General features: G+C 44.9%; 1 protein-coding gene across 2 annotated transcripts in view; it reads left to right on the forward strand.

Annotated features, from left to right (window-relative positions):
* DVL1 (dishevelled segment polarity protein 1) overlaps window positions 1-25,838 on the forward strand; it is a 54,351-nt gene that overhangs the window by 23,396 nt on the left and 5,117 nt on the right. The window contains exons 3-14 of one of the 2 annotated variants that reach the window (XM_010722795.3): window positions 2,641-2,762; window positions 6,791-6,903; window positions 12,423-12,561; window positions 16,567-16,660; window positions 16,876-16,945; window positions 17,736-17,875; window positions 18,149-18,225; window positions 18,682-18,749; window positions 19,566-19,715; window positions 22,951-23,082; window positions 23,166-23,333; window positions 23,835-24,041. In XM_010722795.3, coding sequence (XP_010721097.1) covers window positions 2,641-2,762; window positions 6,791-6,903; window positions 12,423-12,561; window positions 16,567-16,660; window positions 16,876-16,945; window positions 17,736-17,875; window positions 18,149-18,225; window positions 18,682-18,749; window positions 19,566-19,715; window positions 22,951-23,082; window positions 23,166-23,333; window positions 23,835-24,041 — 1,480 coding nt within the window. The remainder of the gene's footprint in view (window positions 1-2,640; window positions 2,763-6,790; window positions 6,904-12,422; window positions 12,562-16,566; window positions 16,661-16,875; window positions 16,946-17,735; window positions 17,876-18,148; window positions 18,226-18,681; window positions 18,750-19,565; window positions 19,716-22,950; window positions 23,083-23,165; window positions 23,334-23,834; window positions 24,042-25,838) is intronic. The other variant, XM_031556653.1, reaches the window with a different exon arrangement.

The following is a 25,838-nucleotide window of genomic DNA, read 5'->3' on the forward strand; positions in this document are numbered from 1 at the left end:
GTGGGCTTGTGTGACTTATGGCTGGAGATGGAATCAGGTTTGGGGAGAAAGAGGCGAGAAGGTAAAATTCAAGCATAAAATGTTTTTCCATTCTCCTTGCTCAGGGCAGGGCCAGCTCATGGTGGAAGCTGGGAATGAGGAAGGAGTTGGCTGGTGGCCACAGCCGGGTCTGAGCCAGCTGCCTGCCCCTGCCAGCCCTTCTTTAGGAAGGCTTTGTGACATCTGGGAGCAGTTCCCTGACTGGCTGCTGGGGATGTGCACCATCCTATTGGCTGGCAGTGATGTCAGAGCTTTCTTCCTCTCTCTTTTTTTTTTTTCTCTATTAGCTAGGTGCCAACAGATAATGCTTGTCCTGTGTGTATGTAAGCTTTTAGGCACTGTGTTTGCAGTTAGAGGTGGGGGATAGAAGCATTATGTCTTCTCCCATACTAAGAACTCAGGAGCAGTAGAAGCACTAAGTGATGCTCAGCAAAGTGCATTGTTGCCTTTTGACACGTAATTGAGGCCACGATTGAAAATCAGCATGAACAGATTCTGGTTGGTTTCTGATGTTTAAAATGAAGGGATTTCAGGGCCTCTTTCTTCACATGTCATCCGTGCCCACATTCATCTGCTCATGGATTGGAATGGAGTGCTAGGGCCTCAGTGGGAAAGAGGAGGTGGGAAAGGAGCAGGCAGTTTGGCAGGAAGAAGAGAGGGAACTTGAAGGAAAGCAGGAAGGATGTAGCAGACGAGGGGAAGCTGCAAATCTCTGGGATGTGAGGGTCTTCTCTTTGCAAAAGTAGGGTTGGGTGGTTCTGCTCTGCTGTGCATGGGAATTCTGAAGGTAGATGGAGATGCCTGTGATTTTACAGGAAACGCTTTCAACCTGTAGCTGAGCACAGCACTGTGAAGTTACTGTCACAAATACCAGTGGCTCTTCTTGGGTATTCCTTCAGCAGCTGCTATCAGTCCCTCACTCCCCTCTATGGTAAGAGGAATACTGAGAGCTGCTGCTGCTCCCAGTAGCAATGGCGGTTTAAATAATACAATTTCCACGCTTGGTGTTTAGGGAGATGAGATGTGAGAGCAGGGCTCAGCCAGTGTTCACTCCTTCCCCTTCCCAGACTGGTTCTCTTTTGACGTATTCAGCCATGAGTGTTGGCTGGGCTGGTTCCTGGAGCTGCCTTCGTGTCTGAGCAGGTTTGTTGTGCTGGGTGGCTGCGGAGTGCAGGCTGCTATAAAAGGCAGCCTTCTCCATAATTAAGCTAAAAGCATAAGCAAATATGGCGTGGAGGAGAAAAAGGGAGATGGAGAGAGGTGAAGCAGTGTGTTCAAGGACTCACTGCAGCACGGTGGTAGGCAGTGACGAGAGGAACCTGACACTGAGCTCCCTGGTTTGTTGGCACTGCTTGGGAGCATCAGCTTTGTTTGCATTTCAGAGTCAGGCTGCTTTCCTACAAGTGCTGTGGTGGGATGGCATTGGCTCAGCTCTCAGTGCGACGGAATGAACTGAATCAACAGTTGCAATTAGTTCCACACTGCTTTATTAACTTCCTCCATGTGAAGCACACAGAAGTCATCCACGTTTCCCATTGAGATGCAGTCCTTTGGGGTGCAGCCCAGCAGCTGTTGCACAGCCTGAGCAGCAGCAGCACAGTGTAAGCAAAGAAGTGGAATAAAATGCTGCTGACACTCAGAGCTGCAAGGGAAGTGTGATGGGCGAAATCCATTTATCAGGGCTGGATCCTGGCTGTGAGGCTGGGGTTCGCACTGCTTTATTTCCTAATCATAGAATCATAGAGTCGTTAAGGTCGGAAAAGATCTCTAAGGTCATCCAGTCCAACCATCAGCCCACCACCACCACATCCACTGCACCATTTCTCCCTACAGCAGTGTGAGTTTGCTCCTTCCAAAATGGTGAGGAGCAAGTCAAATCAAAAAGCATCATTTAGACTTACAAGTGAGCTTCCACATATGTGTTTGATTGAATCATAGAATCATTTGAGTTCTCATGGAAGCACAGGGAGAAGTTTATGTGTCCCATAGCACATCTTCTCTGTTCCAAATGGTACAATATTGGAGCATTTTATTCCTTCCATAGCATGCCAAAGGAAAGTTTATCCTGAAGCTCATAGGATCCTAAACAATCTAAGGAGCATTCCCTTTGTTAGTGGAGAAAAATAAGAACTTGGTTGTTCTAGAACTAATATTTGATAGATGAACCAAACAGGCATGCTGGATGGAGGCGGTCTTTCTGTCCTGAATTTACTGCAAGCAAGATTGAGTATAGAAAGTGTCTACTGTGACATGTCCATCTCTTGACTCATTATTCCACAGCCTCCCTCGTAGCAACTGAGGGTGTCGGTAGGAAATAGAAATTATATTTCCAGCACTGGTCTTTATGGGGAGAATTTACAGCCTTCTGTGGTGCTCACAGGAGCTTTGGGTATCCTGGCTGATAGTGTTTTCACGTTGAGGTTGAATGTAATATGATTTTATGAAGGATTGGCAGGAATTTGTGCAAGCAGACACTGAGCACTTCCTCTCTTCTTGTCTCTCATAGGTATTCATAGAGTGTGTAGCAGAACAGTGACCAAACACGTGTCAGAGTGGAGGAACCTGTGCAGATATGTTTAATTCTCTTCTTTCTCTTGACAGCTGGTCCTGGCTGAAGGCTCCCATTCTGACACAGGCTCACAGTGCACCGAGAGCCACGCAGACCTTCCACCCCCCATCGAGAGGACAGGTGGCATTGGAGACTCCCGGCCTCCGTCGTTCCAGTAAGAGCAAGTTGGCCTTATATTACTTCTTTAAACCAAAAACGTGGTTCCTTTGTGTCTGTTCCACACATTTCTCCCTGCTGCTGCAAGCTGGCTATTTGTTGGTATTGTTAAAAAGCAATATGCTTGTTAGAACTAAAGAAGGCTGGAACTGTCGTGCTCTTGAACATTGCTTATATCAAAAATGCTAAACTTTGAAGAGTTGAAGTGGTGAATTTTATCACTTTCCATTATTATAAACGTGGTGTCTGTGCATTGAAACTTTGAACTGTAAATCAAGAAGCTGTAAATTCACTCCAGTTGCTGCACAGTGAACGGGAGCGATTGGCAGACAGGCTTTCACGAGGGCTAGAGCTGTGTTGGAGCACCCACAGCAGAGCTGGAGCCTGTGTTCCTGCCTTCTCCTGCACTAGCTGCCAGAATACTCTGCTTTTTCTTTTCTCTCTGGATAACCAGATGGTGGTATTCTCCAAGCCTTTCGTGCATCTGTTGTACGTTTGGTGTTAAAGTCCAGAAGTCCTTTTTCTGTATGTATGGGAAATCTGCCCCATCTGTCTTAAGGCGTGAAAAGTGTCATTTGCTAACTAAACTGAACTGTCAGGGCCTCTCATGTCTGCAGTTTGGCAGAGTTTCTCCTGCTCATCACATCTGTGAGTGTTGATGCTCTCTTTTGAGGCCCTTTTTGCTGCAGGGACTGCAGTGTCAAGCAGCCCTTGGATGCAGGGGGTTAACAGTTGTTTCGTTTTCTGCTCTTGACTGGCACCTTGTGTTGTGCTCTGAATTGCTGACATGAACAAATAGCCAGCAGGATGGGCTAGGAAGCCAGTGATTCGTGTGTTCTGAAAGGGAAACCCAGCCTTGATGTGCCTGTTGTCACGTTTCCTCTGTTGTCTGCAATATCTGTTGCCTGGAAGAGCCCTGGGTGTTCTGCATAAGCCTTTTACAGACAGATGTGTTCTAGAGGGGACAAGAAATCTTAAGAAATACCAACCCTCCCTGACACTGTGATTTTTGCAAGGATTTTACTGCCCTCGTGCGTCCGTGAATTGCTTTGTGTTGACCAGGGAAGGTTAGTATGAATCCAGTCACATGGCTTGCAAGCATAAGTAGTTCTTTGTCTTCCTGCCCTATACCTAAATGTAATAACTGCAAGATTCTTTTCCAAGAAGTAATTCCATTGCAAGGTAGGCACAAGACTGTGTTTTGTGGAACCATGTTGCTGATAACTGTACGTATTCAGACTGATTAAGTCTTTGATCTGCTCGTGCACCTGCTGCACTCTGGTGTCCCAAAAATCCTGCCTGTGTCAGAATGTCTCACTTGGTTACTTGGCATGAAGCCCTTCCTTCTCTTTAGCTGTTTGCATTTCATTTAAGAAAACAACAACATCCATTCTAGGCTTAAAGATTCCAAGTGATAGTTTGCTGTATTTGGGAATAGTTTGTTTCTCTTGGATAAGTGAAATAAGTTGAATTGCCCAACTCTAATTATAAAGCGTGGCTTCCAGAGCTTGAATTGTAAACTGTAGTTCTTATCCTTATCCTTCTTTGAAATAACAGATCTTCAGATTTTGGTTGGATGATTCTGCAGTGGTGCTTGGTGCTGTTTCTGCACACTGTGTCTTTGAATATTTCCTTCTAAGAGATGATTACTGCAATCCTGTGACTTGCACAGCCCTAACTTCAGTATCTCTGTATGCTCATCTATCACGTCCCTTTCTGTGGCCTTGTCTTATCTTCTCAACTCCTAAATCCCTCATGCTTTATTGATGCTATTAAAACTAACAGAGATCTGTCATCTTCTGTCTTCCTTCTGCACTGCTGATAGAGGCCTTATTTATCCAAGAAGCCCCAGCCAGGCTGGGCATTGTGTAATTGTGCAAACAAAAATGTTTCCTGGTCTACAGAGAATACAAGAAATGGATGGAGCAGACAAGCAAGCAATACCTTCCGAGAGAAAGAGATAATTATCAGCAGTGAAGCGATAATCTCAACTAAGCTGTCTGACAATATTGATATTTTGCTCCATCACTGATTTCAATCCAAAGAAAATTTCCTTTCTCCCTCCCTGCTGAAGGTGCTGAAGCTCAGCCTGCATTTCATGCTCTACTGCTTCAGCTCACTGATTGCCAAATCCACGTCCACCTGAATGGGTGAGGCTGCTCCTGGGTCAGTGCATGAGTGACCTCTGCTCTTCCTTGCTGACATTTGCTCACAGCCCTTGGGTACGTGTGCTGGAAATTGGATTTGCTCAGCAATGGGAGAGGAAACAGGCCAGCTGCGAGGTTCCTCCCGTGCATTTAATTCTGCTGTCAAACACCTTTTATAAGCTAGTTTAGCCTGGAAAAGGCTTAGGACTGAGTAGTAATAGCAGTAGTCACGAGATGGTGCTGCTGAGATGTCTGGGTGCCTCGCAGGGCTGGCAGAGCTCTGTGCCCTTCTTTGTGTGTGACGAAGGCAGAAGATGCTGCCTTAGAAAAGTGTTACCCCCCATTTCAGTTGTATTGGGCTGGCCTGAGCAATGCAGACGTAGTTGTGTCAGCACTTAAATACATGCTTACACGTTGGTAGCTTCGTTAGGGCTTTGCCAGTGCATTCAGATATTTTCTTGAATAAGAGGCTGTTTCCTAATTGGTGTGGTGGGCATGTCAGTACATTTCATTTGTGCTGAGAGAGTGTGTGGGTGTGCAGTTGTAGAAAGCTTTCAGCAGCCCTCTTAAGTGGAACCACACAGATGTGCTTGTTTGTGCCAGCTGTTTGCTCAAGGTCCCACTGATGCACAGCAATGGGTGCCTGTCCATCAGACTGTGCAGCTGAGAAGATGCCCAGGTTCACCATCAGTTGGAGAGAAAAGAGCATCTCCATCATCCCCTTTGCTCCAACCAACTCTTCTTCAGTGACGGATCTCTTTCCTCAGCAGTGAGCTTGGAACAGATGGTTGCAAAGAGGTGCACTTATGTATTCAGGGTGCTGCACTACAGCTACTGCTCTTGGTTTGCAGACATGTCTGCTGGAATTAGAAGGAAAAAAAGCAGTGTGGTTTATGTGAATTGAGAAATGGCCCTTTCTCAGTGCTTGAAGTTCAAGAAGAAGGAGCTGGAGTTGTTTGTTTAGATTGGTCCCAGAAAGTGGCCCTAAGCCACAGGGCAGAATTCTCTGCTGCCTCTTTGAAACCTTTTGTTCTGATTAATTAGTTGTAGGAACAAGAAGCTGGCTCTCAGTAGAGCCTTCACAAGAGCATAATGGAAGAAATGTGGCCGCTGAGGTGGTCATCAGGATCTTTCTGCTTTTTGCCCTAAGCTTGCTTGCTCATAATGGCCCTTCACAGGGACTCATTAGATGAAGTGCTGTGCTGCACTGGCATAGCTGTGTAGCTTTTGGACGGTTGAGAAGATGAGGAAAGGACCTGGGGTCTGTCTGAGTGTTTTGCAGACGTGCACTTAATTATTTCAAGCTTTGCTGTGACTTGCAGGACTTCAGCCTTTAAGGTCAGCACTTTGCTTTACAGGTGGCTGCAGTGAAATACAGCTTCTGCCCCTTTGGCTGACAGCATGCTGCATGTGCAGCTCAGGTTGTTGTCAGGGAAACAAGCCTATCTGGAGAGGAACAAGCACTTGAGGAAGCATGCCAAAACACAGTTTGGTTTATATACATTTGGAGAAACTGTGGGAAGGGCAGTTTGCTTCCTTGTCTGAGTACATCCTTGAGAATAAGCCCCTGGTAGAGCATGTGCTGTGCTGGTTTTAGAGGAGGAGCTCATGCGTGCGTCTGTATGTATCTTGGATCATAATCTAAAATGATTCCTTTCCTGTGTCTCAGGGCATGGCTGTTGAACTGTCTTTTCACTCTTCAGGTAGCTCTAAGGTGAGCAGAGCAGTCTGGAAGAGCTAGCTCTGCAGCTGCCAAATCTGTGTAGTAGTTTTCTGGATTCTAAACCAAATGGCTCACAAATGCAACTGTTTTTATTATTTAAAAAAAAAAAGAAGAAAAACTGACTCCACTGTTTCTTCCTTATGTGTTTTCTAACAGCCCAAATGCTGCCAGCAGTCGGGATGGACTGGACAATGAAACAGGAACAGAGTCAGTTATCAGCCACCGTCGAGACAGACATCGGCGGAGGAATAGAGAAGGGCACGAGGATGGTGAGTGGATCATATTTCCCCTTTCTCTTTTAGAAAATAAAAGATTCTTCTGTTGTTATTTCACAGCAACAACTAGTTTTGCATGAGCACTGGAGAAGAGTGTGTCTGCATTCCTGTGATCTTCGAGGGACTGTTATTACTTTAATAGAGGAATTTGGTAATTGCTTTGAAACACTTTGAAGCTCAGCGTTTTTGAGGAGTTCTGGGTAACCTACAGCAAAGTGGCAGGGAGATACTTTTGGATGATATACAGGATTTCTGTAGTATTAGAAGACAGCCTGGGAGAGGATAATGATGTAGCCAGCACTGAGTGCCATCATGGCTAGGTTGCCTTGTTCAACTTTGCTCACTTGAAGGAAGAGCACATTATCTGTATGAAGCGTTGGGAGTTTGCAGTGTAGACAGTTGGAAAGCCTTAGTATTTTAGCATTGCAAGGTCTGAGCCAGATCTTTTAAATGATTTCTGCTGATTTCTCCCGGCTTGGACCAGCAGTAGTCTTGCATGCTGGTATAACTGCAGCACACATATAAACTACAGAACATAATCTCTTGCCTCTAGTCTGTACATCAAAGTGAGCTTGTTTTTTCATTTGTTGCCAGACAAGAGTTTCCAGGCCTAATTAAGAATTAATAGATGCCACCCATTGAGTCTAAAATGGTCCAGAATATGGAATAGTTGGACCCAGGAGGTGCCATCACAGGCTTTGTTCACAGCTCCACCCAGTGAAGTATTAGCAAAGCAGAAGTCACATATACTGTGTGTTAAAAGCAGGTGTCTTCTGTTCATTTTACCTTTCCAATTTGTAAGTGACTCAGAGTGAATGAAAATTACTCAGTGGGTGGAGCAGAGAGCTGTCTTTGCATGATATTGCTTGCAGATCCCTGTGGGAAATCACAGAAACAGGGAGAATCTTTTAATAAGTGTGAAAAAATCTCGGTACTGGAAGAATGTTGAAAGGTGATTTGTTTTTCACATTAGTTTATTGCCTGCCTCCTTTGTTGTTTCCTCCTCCTCTTCTTAGAAGCTTTGTGAGCCTGATGAAAGGGAAGCATAGGCAGGCAGACTTCTTGGTCTCATTTTTAATTCCCTCTACCCCTTGCTTTTGCTCTGCTTCATGTTGCATTCAAGAAGAAGAGAAGGCGAGTGCTGGGATTCTCCCTAAGTTGTCTGCCTCCTTTTTTGTCAAACTACTGGCTGAAAATGCCAGGTCCTTTGTATGATTTCTGGTTATGTTCTTTTACGCTCTGATCTCTTAGGGCTACTCCTGTAACTCATTAGGTTGTAAAGAAAGCTGCTCAACAAAGTGTCCCTGTGCAGAGATGTTGTTGTCTTGACCTCCAGCACATTATGATTCCTACGTGTTGTGCTCAGTTCAAGCCTGGAATCTTAACAGGGAAAATATGTCAAAGCTTCCACGAAATGCAATTCCCTTGTAGAATCAGATTGTGCCAGTTTACCTGAGGGGTATTGGCTGTGTTTACTTAGGCTGCCAGATAATTTCTTGTGTATTACAAGCTCTCTGTATGGGTTTTCTTTTCATTAGAGGCTTAATGCTTTAAGGTGCTGAGTTACACTTGACATTGCTGAGTGCCCTTCATTCCTGCTGTGTCTCTTCTTTGCTCATTTACTGTATGGCAACATTAAGCCCTGAGGGTTGTGCACCGAAGAGCTAAAAATACCATCTTCACATTTGTCTGCCTGTCTTAAGTGCGTGTTATCCTTTGTATGTGTCCCTCCCTTCCTGGCTTGCTTCATGTGGCCAGAGCACGTGTTGCAAGCTGCCTTTGGCTTCAGTAAATGAGCCTGTATTATTTCAGCTGAAACTGGCTTCAGCTTCAGGAGAGCAAGCTGAGAGATATTAGTTAAATGGATATTAAATGGGGGAAGAGTCATAGAAGAAGGGGGATGGGATGGGGAGGGGGCAGCAGGGTCGTGACTCCTGGTTCACAGTCAGTTTTGGGGGCACTGGAAAGGAGTGGTAAATCCTCTTCTCTTACAAAAAGAAGGAAACGCTGTTAGGCTGTTTCATCTTGTCCTGCAGAGGCTTGTTTAATACCAAAATTACAGCTCTAGTAATTCACAGAGAGGCAGGATGTGTGTTCCTCACTGGAGCCCTGCGTTGCCCACAGGTTGTTTCACAGGTATTAGTCATGCAAGTAGCCAAGATGTGTGTGCAGTGCTGTCAGCTCACTGAGGCATACAATAACACATACCACGTAGTATTTGCAACTGGTGGAGCTCATCGTTGGTGTGAAGTGAATGACAAAGAGTTACCCACCCTAACCACGAGGCTATCCCTGGCTATTGCACAAAGAAGAATTGTTTCCCAAGAAGAATTCAATAGTTTATTATAGACTTTGTTTCAAACAAGGTGAAGAAGGTGAGAAAAGGTGCTGCTGAGCCATTTGGGATCTGCTGAGGTGTGGGCACTTTGAACTTGAACCTGTGCAGGTCAGGGGAACTTGCTGCACTGATCCCTGACCACAGTGCAATTAAATTCAAGAGGATGAGATTCCTGTTCAGACTTGGAGAACCCACGGGGCAGGGAAGAGAAAGGGGAAGCACAATGAAGATCTGCTGCACATGTAGTAAAATAAAAATCACCTGAAAGCAGTGCAAGCAGAGGAGCAGAATTCTGTTGTGAGCTGTGCAGAATAATCCATCCTGTCAGCCTGATGTTTAGAAACCAGTTTTCAGTGCATGGCAAGAGCTTCCTTTTGAGTTTGCCACTGGATTGCACTGAGTTCTCCCCTCCTCACTGCTCAGCTCCCCAGGTTACCTTTGTGTGTGTGTGTGTGCATTTCTAGATGTATGTATTTTAAGACATAATGGTGGTAAAACTGTGGAGGCTGCACGTGCAGAGAAGTGATTTTTTTATTATTATTTTTTTTTGGAGAGGCTTTTTATCCAAAGGGGCTTTTGTCCAAGTTGGGCATATGTCTCTTCCTGAACACCTTTCACATCAATTAGTAGGAAAACAATCGTTGGCATTAGCTTCAAATAAAATTAGTGCAAAAGGGCTGAGCTGTCAAGATGTCAGAGCTCCACTTTCTCTCTTAAAGCAACAAAAGTTCACATTGCTTTGGAAAGTTGACAAAGTCCTATGAAGTGAAAGTAGAGTGAGGATCTTAATTAGGAAGGTGGGAGGTCTGCTTGGCACATGTTCTCGGGACCCCTTGGTGACTGGAACAAAACTCCATGTCCCCTTTGGGAAACGGGACTGTGCAAGTTCTAATTAGGGAGGTAATTAAGAAACAAGTTTTCTTTGGCGCTGGAGGATTTTTTATAGCTACTGCTTGCTTTCTTGGCACATCTGCAGATGCCATGTGTGGATGCTGGAGCTTCAGCATGGAGTTGGCGGTGCGGTGAGCATAACTGTGATCCCCAAATGTTTGCAAAGAGCAGTTCCAGGTGTGCAGTCATCCCTACAGGTGTCTGTGTGCTTTACCATAGCGTGGTGAAGGACTGCAGCTCCAAAAAGATTGCAGTGGGACAGAACAGCACCGACTGTAACCTCTGCATGCAGCTGTGAGTGCATAGATGGAGTTGCAAGTCTTTGTTAATAAGGAGGTAACAATTTCGTGTCAATAATTGGACTCAGGACATTCTGAGGATGGAAGCTCAGCTATGCCTTCTTCCCAAACCACTCTCACCTTTATTCTTTGCAGGGTTACGGAGTACTCTTTACAACCTCTTGGAGCAGATGCTGCTTTCTGCTTTCAAGTCCCGTTTGATTTTGCACTTTGATGTGCCTTTGTCCCTCAGGCAGGACCAGCTCTGCTGTTGATAAAAGCCAAGGAAGACATACTTTAACCTCTGAGGCTATACTTTATTCTAATCTCTGTGACACATGGAAAAGCCTTTGTCAGACAGTCTCAATGGGCTCCATCATCCCCTAATGAAGAAACAGGAGCAGAGGGTCAATGGGGCAGGAAGTCCCTGCTTATTAGTGGGACAGGCATTGAACCAGAGCAGAGTCTGGGTTACACTGAGGGTGGAATACATGTCTGTGCTTTGTGAGTGGCATTACCATCGTGGCTTGTATTCGGTGCGGTAATGGTTCCCTACCCATACCCCAAACGGTTCTCACTTAATTAGAAAAACCTTAGGAAAAGGAGGAGCTGCCTCAGTGCCTGCCCCAGGCTGTGATGGGGTGGAGAAGTGTGGGTGCTGCAGGGCAGAGCGGGGCTGCTGCTGCCCGAGGAGGGATGGCAGGGGAGATGGGGGCCTTTGGAGCTGCTCACGGGCTGCAGGAAAAGCAGGGGACAGAAGATGGCTTCAACATGAAGCAGTGATTTTTCCCAGGAGTGGAGGTATGCTTTCCAGGTAGTGTTTGCTGTGAGGTGCTTAAACTTCACTGAGAGTTGTTAAGAAGCACTGCTTCCTTCTTCCTTAAGTGTGAAAGTGATGTGGGAGGGTCTGGTGGTGGGGCCAAGGGCCCAGGCCATGTCAGCCTGGGCTTTCTAAAGGTCTCAGGTCGAAATCTTGGGATAATTCTGTAACTCTGTTCTAAATTTATTATCCCAGGTGCTGAATGGGAGCACCACACCAGGATGCTGAGACTGTTGCAGTGCTAAAGCTCACTGCTGTTAATGACACTGAAAGCAAGCTCTAATTTACTCTGGTTATCCATTTATTAATACCATTAATAATTCAACGAGCTGTGCTGCTGTGCTGCTCTGTTGGAGAACGTGGTGGTAAAGCTGGTTTGAGAGAGTTTGAGATGCATGAAACAAGATTTCATGTGAGAGTGGCTCATCTATCAGGTGTGATTGCAGTGTGTTGCAGAGATAGCAGTGTGAGAAAAACAGCAAAGTCAGTGCAAATAATTTTTGTTCTGTTTCCCCAGTCCTTCAACATAGGCTGCTCAGCAGGTGGGCTGCTCTTGGGTACAGGAATTTTTGGGATCATAGCATGGAGGAAGAGCATACAAATACGTGTATATGTGTTTTTCATAATCCTTGAGTCTTCAGGACTGGAATTTTCCAGTGTCCCAGCAGGAGCCTGACTTTTTTCATTTCGTACACATGAAAAATAACAACTTGTGGGAAGCTCTTGTATCTTTGGTTGTTTTGTGGGACTTGGATGGAGCAATAGTGCACAGTGGGGATTTCCCTTGGTGGGCACAGTGTGGGTGGGGACGTGGTCACTGCCACGGTTCTGAGGTGTTCTGGTAGGAGCCAACTGCAGCAGGAGAGGCAGCATTCATTTTCCTAATACTATTAGAGTACTCATTTATGCCTACTGCTTCTGGCTTTATCTCCTTTACAGCTTGCCTGTGAACTGATACGTAGGCAAGTGGAAATGTTAGGGAAAAGATAGATGGGCAGGCCAGGGCACTGGGTTTTCCAGCTGTTGGATGAAGCCAGGTTGTGTAAAGAGCTTGGTTTCTGCATGTGGATCCTCCTGCAAAGTTGGCTGCAAGTCACAGTGTGGAAGCAGTGCTACTCATTGTACGCCGTTTCTTCCTTCCTCTTCCTCTTCGCCCAGTAATACACCATTTCTTTTCTTCCTATAGTCCCTCGAATCAATGGCCATCCCAAACTGGACAGACATCGTGAGCACCCTCCTGGTTACGACAGCTCTTCTACCATGATGAGTAGTGAGCTGGAATCCAGCAGCTTCATCGACTCGGACGACGATGACAACACCAGCAGGTAGGGCACTGCTGTAGTGACTGAGCTGTTAAATCCCATTTCCATCTGTTTCCCAGCTGCTGGTCCGTGTATCTGGGCTGTCCTCAAACATGCTGGTAAGAAGGTTTATGTACTTCTTCCTCTTGTTCCTGCTAGATATGATTTGAGGACAGGTAATCCATCAGTAATCCATCAGTGTCGTATAAAATCACTGCTCTGAGAAAAGAGCTGACTTACTGGGCTCCCTACCCAAAGTGCCATCAGTTAAGAGAAAGTTCTGTTCCTGTTCTTTCCTTTTAATGGCAGGAATGGTTACATTTTAAAATCCAGGCAGTGTGTAACTGTCTCCTTAGTTGTGAAGCAGTGGTGTGGTTATTGTAACAAAATACAGCCCTGGTCCATTCCCGTCGAGCAGGCACCTAACTAAAGAAGACAGTAAAAGAATTCCTGCTTAATTACATGGTCTGAGGCCTATGGGCAGTAGGGGAATTCATCAGGGTGAGTGTTATTGCACAGGCAGGCTGTGGTGCCACATATTTATGACTTCTTAATTATTATTTTTTTCTTTTTACGTGGACAGAAGGAATGTCATGAATTGTTCCTTTTTCCAAAAATCATTTCAAGACATCCTTCTTAATCCCTAGAGGATACTTGTGTTCTTAAAATGTTTGCAAGCCAATACATTTCTCGGATTTAAACTATCCATTTTTAAATAGGCAAAATCAATCAAAGCCTGTGTGGTTCATTTTCCTGTCTTCAGTGCCAGCATTCTCTAAACACCATCCCTAGAGCTGTTTAAAACATTCAGCCAAATGGGCCATGAAAACCCATTAGAGATCTGTGAGAGCTGGCAGAGAACAAATGACAGATCCTGTGGTTGTAACTGCAGATGTCTATGAAGAAGGAAAGGTGCAGCGTGATGTTCTTAAATTTTAGGTAGAAGAGGAGCAGCAAAGATCCACTGCTATTGGAGGTCTTTACACATTGGCTGTGTTTACAAACATTAGTTTATTGAACTCCGTTGATCTGTTTGGTCTGAGAGTTAGTCATAGCTTATATACCTGTTGAAGAGCAATAGCTTCAAATTCTGTTTCAAGGCTGGGTGTTCCCAAAGGGCTGGAAGGGTGGCTAAATGAATATTTCAGGCTGGGTTCTGAGTTAGGTTTGAGAGCTTCTTTTGCAGTTGCCGACACTTGAAGACACAGAAAATTACTTACCTGGATGCTTTTGTGCTTCACGTGGGTATTCATACGCATCAGGGCTGGAAGATCAGAGCCTTCCCAAAGCCTGTAGGGCTTCCAACCCTTCCTTCCCCCATTTCAAAATCAAAAACCAAAACCAACAATGAGAGGAAACCGACAACGAAAACCCACAAACATCAACAACCCTGCAGCTGATTGTGTTTCTTGGACATAACTTAATCATTTCCGGGGCAGGAAGAAATGCAGTAGGGCAGGATTAGCACAGTCAGGGTGGCCTCTGAAGCACATCACTCCAAACCCAGCTCAGTCTTTCTGTATATATTAATAACATAAAGCTTCCTGCGTCTGACCTGCAGAGAAAGTGGCTCTTCGAAGCTGCAGCCGAGGCCTTTTCCTTTCTAGGCTGGGGCAGAAGCTGTTGGCACACAAAATAGCTGCCAGGCCAGCTAGTCAGGAAGAACAACTAAATGGAATGCTCCGAGGTATGCTGTTGTGTTGCAGCGATGATGCTCTCAAGCAGATGAGAGATCGTGCTGGCAGGGAGAAGTTTCCTTTAGAGGCAAAAACAGCCAAATAGCAAATGGAGCATGCTGCAGATCTGCTGGGGATGGAGGCCTGGGGAAGACAAGGTTGAAGGGGGTAAGTTGGTTAATTACAGCTGTAGGGTCAGAGCTTGCCTTATGGGGGGGCTGTATGTAGGGGAGGTCAACAAGTGAGGCAGCAGCATCCCTTACAGCTGACTTCCAAGCGGAGAGCTTGAGGGTGTTTATTTCCTTTGTCTTCAGTATGTGATACAATTGAATGTTAGTCTTGTTTGCAGGCAGTAGGTGGTATTTTGGATACATGTTGACGTAGGGAGCTTGTGGTAGACATTTCTGTCTTCTCTTAAGCAAATATCTAGCAAATGTGAAGTACACAGCAGGAGGCTTATTGTCAGCAACTTGCAATTACTGTTCTTGATTCAATGAAACTGATACAATTCACTGTGACACTGACTGGGAGCAGAGTCTGAAGGCAGAGGGTTTGTTTGCAGATGGGAACACTGAATTTATGCTGTAATTGGTGGAGGGCAGCTCACAGCTTTCTTACAGCATGTGAAGGCATCTTGTTGCTCGGCTCGTGTTCAGGCAGTGGAGCTGCCCCACTCTCTTGCCTCTGTTCTTTTTGCTGCCTTTTGGGAAGAGCAGCCAGGTTTATTGTGATGGGAGCAGCATGCCTTGCTTTTCTGCAGGTTCTCCCTTACTGCTGCATGCTGGAAGGTTTGAGCTGAGTCCTGCAACTGAGGCAATGTAGGGGAGAAGAGGAGCAGAGTGAAATCAGAGAGGGGATGGAAAGGAGGAGAACATTGATAGTAAAATGCAAGGGGGTTTTGTGTCAGTCTTTGCCAGTACTGCAAAAACAGCAGTAAACGTTGAACGGGTTCAATTTTTGGGAGCCCAGCATTTGAAAGACCTCTTTATCTTCCCTGTGGAAAAGGGAACAAGCTCAGAAAACCAGGTGCTGTGAGCTGCTTCCACAGATGGAGAGCTATCAGATCTTTGATCTCCTTAGAAAACACCACCTCTTGGCTCTTTAAATTAATATGCCTTGTTGGGAGGGGAAAAAGGAGTGTTAACATACCTGAAATAGTTATGTGAGCTTAAAGAGAACATGAAGAGCTTCACGCCCTCTGAGCAGCCCCATCATTGGTAATGCTCAGCTGGGCGTCCTTGACTCAGACAAACCTGGGTTTCCCAGTGTGGTGGGTTGTAACCTCATGGCAGCAAGCTCTGTTTTGGGATTGCCAGTATCAGATCTTGCATGAGGTATACTGGCATGCCTGTGTGCAGCAAGAACTTTGAAGATAGGGACGTGGAAACGAGGGGAAAAAAAACTGGCACAGTTTTCTTTGTGCCAGTGCCAGTCCAGTTACTTGTTGTATTGGGTTGGATTGGTTTTGATCTTAGTTAATAGTGGAGCATTACTTTGTCTCTTTTGCCATTCTTAACATCATAAATAGAGGAAAGAGATCCCTGTGGTGTTGCAGTGGTATCTCTGAAATCCAGACTTTGTTCCAGGCTTCTGAAATGAATTTGGGCAAATCCACTTATCTTTTACTGTGCCTCAGTCCACTCTCTGTAAAATGAGAATAATTAACTTTCCTAATGTAGGAGAGCCTAAGGGATAGATGTGTAGGACGTGATGCATTTAGGGTGTACAAGTTTGAAAAACCTTAGGAAAAAGAACAGAACATGCAGAAGTAAACGATGTTCACCATCCCTCCACTGCCAGTTGGTAGTAGCCATTATCAAGAGCTACTTTATTTCATTGAGTTCCAGTCTCTGTTTACAGAGTGCTAAGCAGCAGAAGAAAGTGAGAAAGGCCCACATCAAATAATATGAAGACTGAAGTCGTTGTTTAACGTGCAGCTGTTCTTACAGCATGCATTTCTCCTTGGGCATGGAGTCAGGCCCACTGCTCAAGGAGCAGAAAGCAGCTGCCTCCAACCTTGGGGTGCTTAAAACAGGCTGATACACGCCTGTCGCAAGGCATGTTGCTTTCAGTGTTGATCCAAGAATGAAGCAAGCTGGTAAAATGTATTCTCTAATCCATGCTGTAGAGGAGCTGGTAACTTCTCTGTGCTCATAGGGGGAGGTGAAGATGCAGCACTTGCTGGGATTGAGCAGCAGTTGAGAGCTGTGCTTTGTCAGCTCGCTGCTGGTGTCTGAGTGGCGACTCTTTGGTGTCTGTGGGACTCAGCCTTGTTTTTGGCAGGGTGCAGAGAACTGCGAATGGCTCAGCTTTATGGAGTTGACATTTGCTCTCAATTCTCAATTTCCCTCAGGTTGAGCAGTTCCACTGAGCAAAGCACTTCATCACGGCTCATACGGAAGCATAAGCGCAGGAGGAGGAAACAAAGGATGCGGCAGATTGACAGGGTAAGGCTGGCACCATCATTTTCCAAGAAGGTGAACTGTGATTCTGAGTGTAGCATGCAAATCAGAAAGGGATTTGGAGGCCGTAAGAGGTTCCTGGATACCTCCCAGACAGAAACCTATTAATGAGTTACTGATGAATTAGCGCTTATTAGTTATTTGTCTTGTCTTATTTGGAGCCACTTACAACCTTGAGAATTTTCTGTTATGTTTTGCAGTCATCCTCGTTCAGCAGCATCACAGATTCCACCATGTCCCTAAATATCATCACTGTCACACTCAACATGGGTAAGAGGATGAGCAATGTTCGTTCTGATGTGTTTTGTTATGGCATACTGGCCTTTGGAGTCAATAGGAAGTTCCTTGGTTTGAAAGAACTCCTTTTGGACAGAAGGGAATGGCAGCTGGGATGGCAGCTCTGACAGTGCCTGGGTTCCTAGTCCAGCACTGGATAATAGGAGCCATTTGCAGCAGCAGCTCAGTGTTCTTCCTGAGAAGCCTGGGGAAGGAGCTGGAGCTCTGGACCCAGAGGATGGAGTTGTGCTCATATTTCTAGGAATGGTAAGGAGCCAGAGGTTGTCCTTCTGTTCTTGTTCCTAACACTGAAAGTTTGCCTTTCTGGGGTTCACGTGTTTCATTGTTTAGCCAGATGGAAATAGACAGAACTGTCACTTCAGTGCCTTTCAGCAGCATCACGTTTTTCCTCTTAAGTGTGGAAAAGCATTGCCTAGTGCTGATCAGCTGCCTAATTTCTAGGTATAGACACATCTTTTCTATGTTATTTCCCTTGATGATTTTTAACATAAATTTTCAGCGTCTTGTATGAAGAAGTGATGCATTTAGCAGCTTTTCCCTGCTGTCTGTCTCTGAACATGCCAGGCAAACTTACCCCAGCAGGGTAAATTTTGGGGTAGTTGTGAATCAAATGCAGCCCAGCTGACGTGTTGTGAGAAAGCAATGAACTGAACTTTAAGGGCTGAAGTGACCAGCTCTTAGCTCTTCACTATCATTTCAATCACTTTGTTTGCTTTTTTTGTTTTTTTTTCCCTTCCCCACCCTCCACTTTGTACCTGTATAGAAAAGTATAACTTCCTGGGAATCAGCATTGTAGGACAAAGCAATGACCGGGGTGATGGTGGCATATACATTGGCTCTATTATGAAAGGAGGGGCTGTGGCAGCAGATGGACGAATTGAACCAGGAGACATGCTTCTGCAGGTTGGTCCTTGTGCAGAAATATGCACTGATCTCTTTCACATTGATGGTTTCAGCTCAGTCAACCCAGCAGGTCCGTGGAGTTAGTGAACTATCAGCAGAATTCATCCATGCTCAGAGAAATATGGCACAAAAACTGTTGTCACTTAAATCTTTGTGAACTCTGCTGCATGGATAGTCAGTGTGTTCTGAGAAACAGTATTTCTCTCTGAATAGCTAAAATGGCTTTACTATTCCTATTGCTGAACCTGATGGCAGCTTTTTCTATCATTTCAGGTGAATGATGTCAATTTTGAGAACATGAGCAATGATGATGCAGTACGGGTTTTACGGGAAATAGTCTCCAAGCCAGGGTAAGCATCTTACCAAATCTGCTGCTTATCCTCTGCGCTCCTTATTGGCGTTGAGCAAACCTCACAGAAATCAACATTTTGATCTGAATAAGCAGCTGGCGTGACTGCTGATTTCAACTCTGAGCTTCTCAGTGTGAGTGATGAGGCTGGTTTCAGTGTGCCAGCCAAAGCCAACACAAACTGGGAGTTGCCTGGTTTCAGTAGCACTGTTTGTTTATGGAAAGTGAGTTTGAATGTCTCAGAATCTGATCATTCAACAGATTTCACCAATAGCGCTACGATATGTGGGAAACAGAAACTCATCTGATACTGTCTGTACTGAAAATGGTTTGACAAGCATCTCAAAAACCTTCTCAGAACGTGCTTGATAAGTTTGTTTCAGAGAGTTGACTGTGGTAGTTGTGACTTCTGTGGGGGAAGCTGAGAGTCTCCCTTACCTGTTTTCTTTCTTCCTAGACCTATTAGCCTAACGGTAGCCAAATGCTGGGACCCCACTCCCAGGAGTTATTTCACCATCCCCAGGGGTGAGTACAAACTGATGCTCCTTGCTGAGTTCCTTTGGAGCCATCAAGGTCCAGAACATTTTCAGCTATCTTCTGATTTCCTTTCCCTGCAAGTTCCACGCTTCTAATTTCAAGTTTGGATGCATTGTTTTATAGGCTTAAGATGCTCTTTTTGAGACTGCAGCACCCACTGAATTCATGGGAGATTTTCTTTTCATTCACATGACTTTGGGTTAAGCTCTTAGCCTTTTGCTGGCTACATTCTGCTGAGCTTAATTGATACAAAGTTTGGGGGAAGAATAGGCTTAAGTATTAAAAAGCCTCATTTTACCACATATGCACTTAGAAAGAATTTAAATGGATTGTATTTAAAATTTGAGGCAAGCCACATAGTAAAATATAGACAAACAGTGTTGAAAATGATGTAGTTTAAGAGTTTTGATTTAATAAATAGTTCAGTGGCTATAAAAGGTCTGTGTTCATCTGAAAAGCACAGCTGCCTCCTGCTGGTGAGAGCTGTGCTTAAGGTAGTGAAGCCAGTGTGTTACCAGTCCTTCTAAGCTTGAGAACTTCTTTCCAACAAACGAGAACGTTTCCCAGATGGAAAAATAGCATAGCTGCAGGAACAGGGCTAGCATGGTTATGTCCTGTGAGACTGATGTAGCAGTTCCTAGATTAAACCAAATACTGCTGGCAAGGTGCTTTCTGTTCCCTTCTGCTGGGGCTGTCTCAGTTGTGACAACAGAATGGAAGGACTTAATTAGATCCTACTGTTTACTGCAAATCGGATTCCATTCGACTCATATATTTTTTTTCCCCTTTCTGGTTGCTTTGCAGCTGAACCAGTGAGGCCAATTGACCCTGCGGCGTGGATCTCTCATACCACAGCCATGACGGGAGCGTACCCCCGTTACGGTATGAGCCCCTCCATGAGCATCACCACATCTACCAGCTCCTCACTAACAAGCTCAATTCCCGATTCGGAAAGTAAGTCACACTGCGGCCAGCACAGGGCAGGCATCTTCTGCTCGGGGCCAGCAGTGCAGAGCTGTGTGCAAAGCCGACCCCAGCCACAAGCACCATGAAAACGACAGCCATCACAGAGCTCTTGAATGTTTTCTTAAGTTTGTAATTCCTAAGGGGAGCATAAAGCCTTTTTCTGAAGGTCAGAAGTTAATGCAGCCCTGTTTTGCCAGGGTTCACATGCAGGATGAAGTGGCTTCCCTTCTAAAGTCACAAGGCAGGCCCCCAGCTGTATCCCTGCAGGTGAATGTGAGGGCTTCCTCCTTGAATTCTGCTGGTTTTCTTTAGGAACTTTAATCATTTCCTTCAAATGAATGTCACTGGGTGCCAAAGAATCATTTAGAAGATCTTCACTGATAGTTACATAGCCTTCTTTTATACTTTTTTTATCCTCTTAGAATTTATTGAACTGGGAAAAAAACAGAGCAGATGTCCCATGTGAAGTTCATGTTAGAGTTCAGCCTTCTTTCCTGGTTTGTCTGTCTGGGGCAGTCTCTAATATCATCACATCCATGTAACCAACAAGTTGTCATATTTAAAAGGAAAAAAGCCCAAACATACAACCCAACCCTTTGAGGACTTAACAGATCAACGTGATATCAGTGATTAGTGACAGTCTTTCCTGGCCAAAGGCTGAAGCACAGAAGTTGCTTTGACAGGGCCCAGCTCAGTCCTATCAGACTGCATAGATGTCTGCCTCTCTTTCTCATTCCCTTTATCTGATTTTTCAAGAGGATTGTGCCCAGAGTTACACCTCACCTTGTATTGAAAAGGAGGTTATTTTTTTTGTAGGTGTAGCTCAGTGCCTTTTTAGACAGTGGGCAGCAGCACTGAAGGGACATCTGCAGTAGAAAGCAAGTGGATCATTTACATGATGCTTAATCACATGATGTGTTTTCAGCCTTCCAGGTACTAAAGATTGATGGAATCATTGTATCTGATTGCTGTCCAATGAGAGTCTGTTACTCTTCTTTCTTTCCTCTTGAAATACTCATGTATCATGTGCCTTGACATACAGTAATGTGATTGGGAAGTGTGGAATGCAGACATCCTTTCAATCATACTTTCAAAATAAAGGTTATTTGGGAGCAGAACCATGTTTCAGGAGACAGCTTCTCATTTCTGTGCTTTTCTGGATGCAAGAAGGGCTTTCCTGTGACCTTCTGTTTAGCACTGCTTCCCTCAGGTCAGTCCTGTGAACCTCACTGTGCACAGCAGGCAGCACTGCAGGGTCCTAAGGGCAGAGAGCACCTGTCCTGTGGGCCTCCTTGCCAGGAAAGACAAAGCTGGGGAGGAAGGGAAGATGAGAGGAAAAGCAGGAGAGAAATAATGCATTTATATCTCAGACAGACTCGCACACGATGGGGCTTTCTCACTTTTCATGTCCCAGTCCAAGATGCTTTATTTCAGTCCCTCTGAGGACAGAATTGCCAATATTTGAAGTGCATGTAGTACCTGTTCTACAGAATCTGGCTGTAAAAGGGGAAGCAGTGAATTACTGGAGTCACGTAAGACAAGTCTGTTTCATGCTTCCTTTTTGAGCATTGTGGATGTATGTTTTACTGTGTTCATACAACAAGACCAGGATTAAATAGTTCTAAGTGAATTGAGTAATTCAGCTTTTCTTCTGATTAGCTTTCCTTTGTTCTCTGACCTCTGGATCAAAATTGAATTTCTGTATCTGAAGTAGTTTCACAGCCACTGCCACATCAGTGCTGGTGGTTAAAGTATCTGAGATTCTGGGGCCTTGCAAATTACCACAGCACAGTGGATTACCACAAACAGGGGTTGTTCCAGCAGCTGTCTTACTTTTTCAGGCAGATTCCTTCAAAAACAAGAGTATCCAAGCCAAAGCTGGCTGAAGGCAACCTTTTTGTTTGGGCAGATGTACTTCCTCACTCAAGTAGAATACAACCAGGGCTGGGTATTACATGTAACAGGACTTCATTTCCCCAGGGCATACACCTTTTTTTTTCTTAACAGGATCTGCCAAAGGGAAAAAAGGCCACTTAGAGACACAAAGCCAAAGTCCTGAGACACAGTTTGGTGGGCCTCCAGGATGGGGTTACACTGTGTGCTGCGCCTCAGGTTTTCCCATCACTGTGGAGGTGGTCATGCCCACAGCTGACAAAGCTCAGACCAGCGTGGGTGATTTTTAAGATGCACCTGAGAAATATTCATGTCTGCATAGCAGAAAATACTGCTGATGGTTTGGCTAGTGTTGTTCTTTGCAGGCAGGTTGCAGGTCTCCAAGAAAAAATGATTTGTTGCTCCTCTCATTGATATTGAATATTGATTTTTATATGTTTTGTTTTTTTTTCCTCCAAATGAAGATGTTGCTTTTTGCCACTAACCAAACTAACTTCAAGCAAAAGCAAATGTTAGTGTTTATTCGCTTGATAAGTATTGAAATTGCATGCACGGATGGCATTGGATGTTTTCATGAATATTAGCAGTGCACTGAAAGAAGCATTCTCAGTTTTCATTGTTTCATGCTCGTTGTACCTTATATCAACATTTTGAGTTGCTGGAAAAGAGCAAACTTGGTTCCCATGTGCTTTGGAAAGGTGGGTGATGTGTGGGCTGGGAGAGGGGAGGGGAGGAGGGTTCTGAATTCCTCTTGGAGGAGGGTTTGAACTGCAAGCACAGAGCAAATGTGCTGGAAGTGAGTTTTCTAGGACTGAGAAGATGGGAGCAGGAAGTAGAATTGGGTGCCGTGTCCTAAGAAAATAGTCCTGTTGTATATAGATAGGTTGACTGAAGTTAGGTGCAGTTAGGACAAGGCAAAAGTCAAAGAATAAGCTGGAAAACCTCTACAGAGGTTTGCACTGAGCTGTTGGGTGGGTGCTGTTCGTGGCAAATCGAAATGAAAACTGTGACCAAGGAACTCCTTGTGTTTCATCTTGGACAAATCTCATTGAGATGTGGATTGAAACAATGCAGTGCTGATCTGTAGCTGATGGGTGAACTGAAGACATGTGGGGACTTGGCATCTCAGTGACTGAACTGGTTGCACTGAGCACAATCTCTCCAAGAACTGCCCTGAAAGCTGTAATTTATGCCACTGCTGGGGTGAAATGGGGAACTTTTCTGTCTGGTTTTGCATCTGTTGGTGGAGCTGTATCTTGAAATTGTTTCATCCAATCCTTTTCAGACTGTGTTCATTTCAAAGAAGCATGTAACCTTCTTTTGCTTTTAGAATTAGAAGAATCTCCCTTAACTGTGAAGAGTGACATGGCTACTATTGTCAAGGTCATGCAGCTGCCAGACTCAGGCCTTGAAATCCGGGACAGGATGTGGTTAAAAATTACCATCTCCAATGCAGTGATAGGTAAGCACAACTGGTCCTTAACCACTAGCTGCTGTAACTTGATTTGGATGTTCCTGAGTCTTCCATTCCTGTTGTCGTTTTAGGAGCAGATGTTGTTGACTGGCTTTACACACACGTGGAAGGCTTCAAAGACCGACGGGAGGCTAGGAAGTATGCCAGCAGCATGTTAAAACACGGCTACCTCAGGCACACTGTGAACAAAATCACCTTCTCAGAGCAGTGCTATTATGTCTTTGGAGACCTCTGTGGCAGTAAGTTCCGCATCTGTGAAGGGCAGAGCTGCACGTGTGTTATCTCTGCTGTGCTCACAGGATGCACAGAGGAGAGCCCTGCGGAGTTTGACAAGTGAACGTTTCAGAACAGGCCATTATGCTGAAGTTGCATGGCAAGTGATAAACATTTCCTGTTAGACCAGCAATTAGACCCTTTGAAAAAGAATGGACTCATTGCACTGGGGCTCAAGGGAGCAGGATTAATTTCTGGAGATGCCAAGAACTTCCTGCTTGTCAGTCAAGCTGTTTCTAGTCTGTAAAATGAGAATTATTTCCCCTTGACTTGAAGAAATGCTGCAAAGGTACCTTGGTGCTCAGTGGTAAATATTCCTGTCTGCCCTGCCGTGTGTGATATTTTGAGTAACCCGTCAAGACTGAGTCCCTCACAGGCACACCAAGAGCTGTGTAAGCCATTACTGATACTCAGGAGTCAGCTATACAAGGGAAGAATACAATCTTCATCTTTTCTTTCTTTTCCAGATATGGCTGCACTGAACCTCAACAATGGTTCTAGCGGAGCATCTGATCAAGATACCCTTGCTCCACTTCCACATCCTGCTGCTCCCTGGCCTTTAGGTCAAGGATACCCCTATCAGTATCCTCTGCCCCCTCCGTGTTTTCCACCAGCATACCAAGACCCAGGCTTTAGCTATGGTAGTGGCAGTGCAGGGAGCCAGCAAAGCGAAGGTAAGCTGGTTAATCTGGTACGTATTCCTACAGCTACCATTACCCCTGACCATTTGCTTGAGTTCCTTAGTACTGTTTGTGCTCCTGTCTCGTGGTTTCCTGTGCTTACTTGCATGGATTTGGTGTGACTGCATGCAATCAAAACTGTTTTCGTGTGTGATGGAGTGGGTTAGCCTTTCAGCTCTGTATTGAAACTGCCAGCAGTGTTTGATCTGAGTCAGTGCTATGTACTGTTTCTGGTTGTGCTGTGGTTCTGTTCCAAATGCAGAACGCCAATGGGAATCTAGAGCCAAGCTGTCTGTGGCATGGGCATCTATACTTTGCCTACCAAACAGCACCACACAGGAAACTGCTGCTTGAATAATGTTAATCAGGCCAACATTAACAACTCAGTTGTCCCCCCCTGTTAAAACAGATTTAAAATATTGACCCTTTTCAGAGGTCAGAGCCATTACCAACAGTGGGGGCTGCAGTCACTTGATATTGCTGGAAATGAGGCCATTGGGTTGCTGGTTGCTGGTGGAACAGGGATTAGGACCAAGGTAACTGAAGTGATCAGTGCAATCACTCTATTTGCTTGGGTGAGACAAGCGTGAGGTGAGCAGCAAGGAGGTTACAGGGCTGAAATACTGCTCACAGGGAGGAGAGTCTGTATGGTGATACGAGACAGGGGAAAAAAGGATAGTGCTACGTGGATTAAAAACCTGACCTCTTCCTTTTCTGCTGTAGGATCGTTTTGCCATTCATTTTTAAATCTTAGAAAGTAAAAATTACATTTTGTGGCTGTACCAACAGGGTCCCACTGCTTTCTGTTGGGATGCTTTATAAATCACTTCCAAATTGGGTTTTGTTTTTTTTGGGCAGCTGGAACAGGAAAGGTATGGTATTTCATCCATGCACTTGTGTTAGTAGCTAAGAGAGCCCTGTGGAAGGCATCAAGAGTGTTTAAATTAAGAGTTTCAACTCTTTCCTTGTTCTTCATTTAGAAACTACACTGCTGTGTTGTTTCTTACTTTATAACTGTTATTCCCTTGTTTTGTTCTGAGCAAGCATTAGACTGAAGGATTCATAGAGGAATGGCTGACTCTAGGGGATTGGTAAGCTTCAAATGCCTCCATGATAATAATGACTTCACAGCATGATCATTTAGACTCCCGTGACCCAAATGTTTAGCTGTGTTTTCCTTTTTGTCTCAACGCACGACAGTCCAACAGTGTGACATGAGCATACCAAGCTGTTTGCCCCCCATGTGATTGTGCTGCAGCAGCCACGAGAGAAAGGCATCAGGTAGCTTGCTGCCAGCTCAAATGGGAAAGAAACCCCTGCCACCAGTCTCTTCACCACCCTTTGTAAAAAGAAAGAAATCCCAGTTTTTAATTCACGAGCCTGATGTTGTCCATCAGGATTTTATATATCTTCAGGAGCTGATTGGCTGAATAACATTTGAGCAGATGTTTTGGGCAGGTACTGAGAGTGTTGGGCCACAGGTTTGTGCCGGTCACTCTCTATATACAGATACAAATTGGGTTGCTGTGTTTTCTATTTATGTATCTTGTTAGTTCGTAGCTGGTAAATGTGGCTTTGCATCAGGAGACAAAAGAAGATGTCATTCAGAGTGACAAGCTGGCCCTTATTCTGCTGGTTGGGATCCTTCCTAGCAGGAAGACAATCTTGCACTAGGAGCTTTGGCTTAAGTCATAACACTCTCTACACTGCAGGAACTTAATGAAATACCATGTGGGTTTCTTGTTATTGTTTGTTTGCTTTTTTTTTTTTTTTTTTTTTTTAAGGCTAATT

The sequence above is a fragment of the Meleagris gallopavo genome, chromosome 23, assembly GCF_000146605.3.
Source record: "Meleagris gallopavo isolate NT-WF06-2002-E0010 breed Aviagen turkey brand Nicholas breeding stock chromosome 23, Turkey_5.1, whole genome shotgun sequence".
Taxonomy (NCBI): Eukaryota; Metazoa; Chordata; class Aves; order Galliformes; family Phasianidae; genus Meleagris; species Meleagris gallopavo.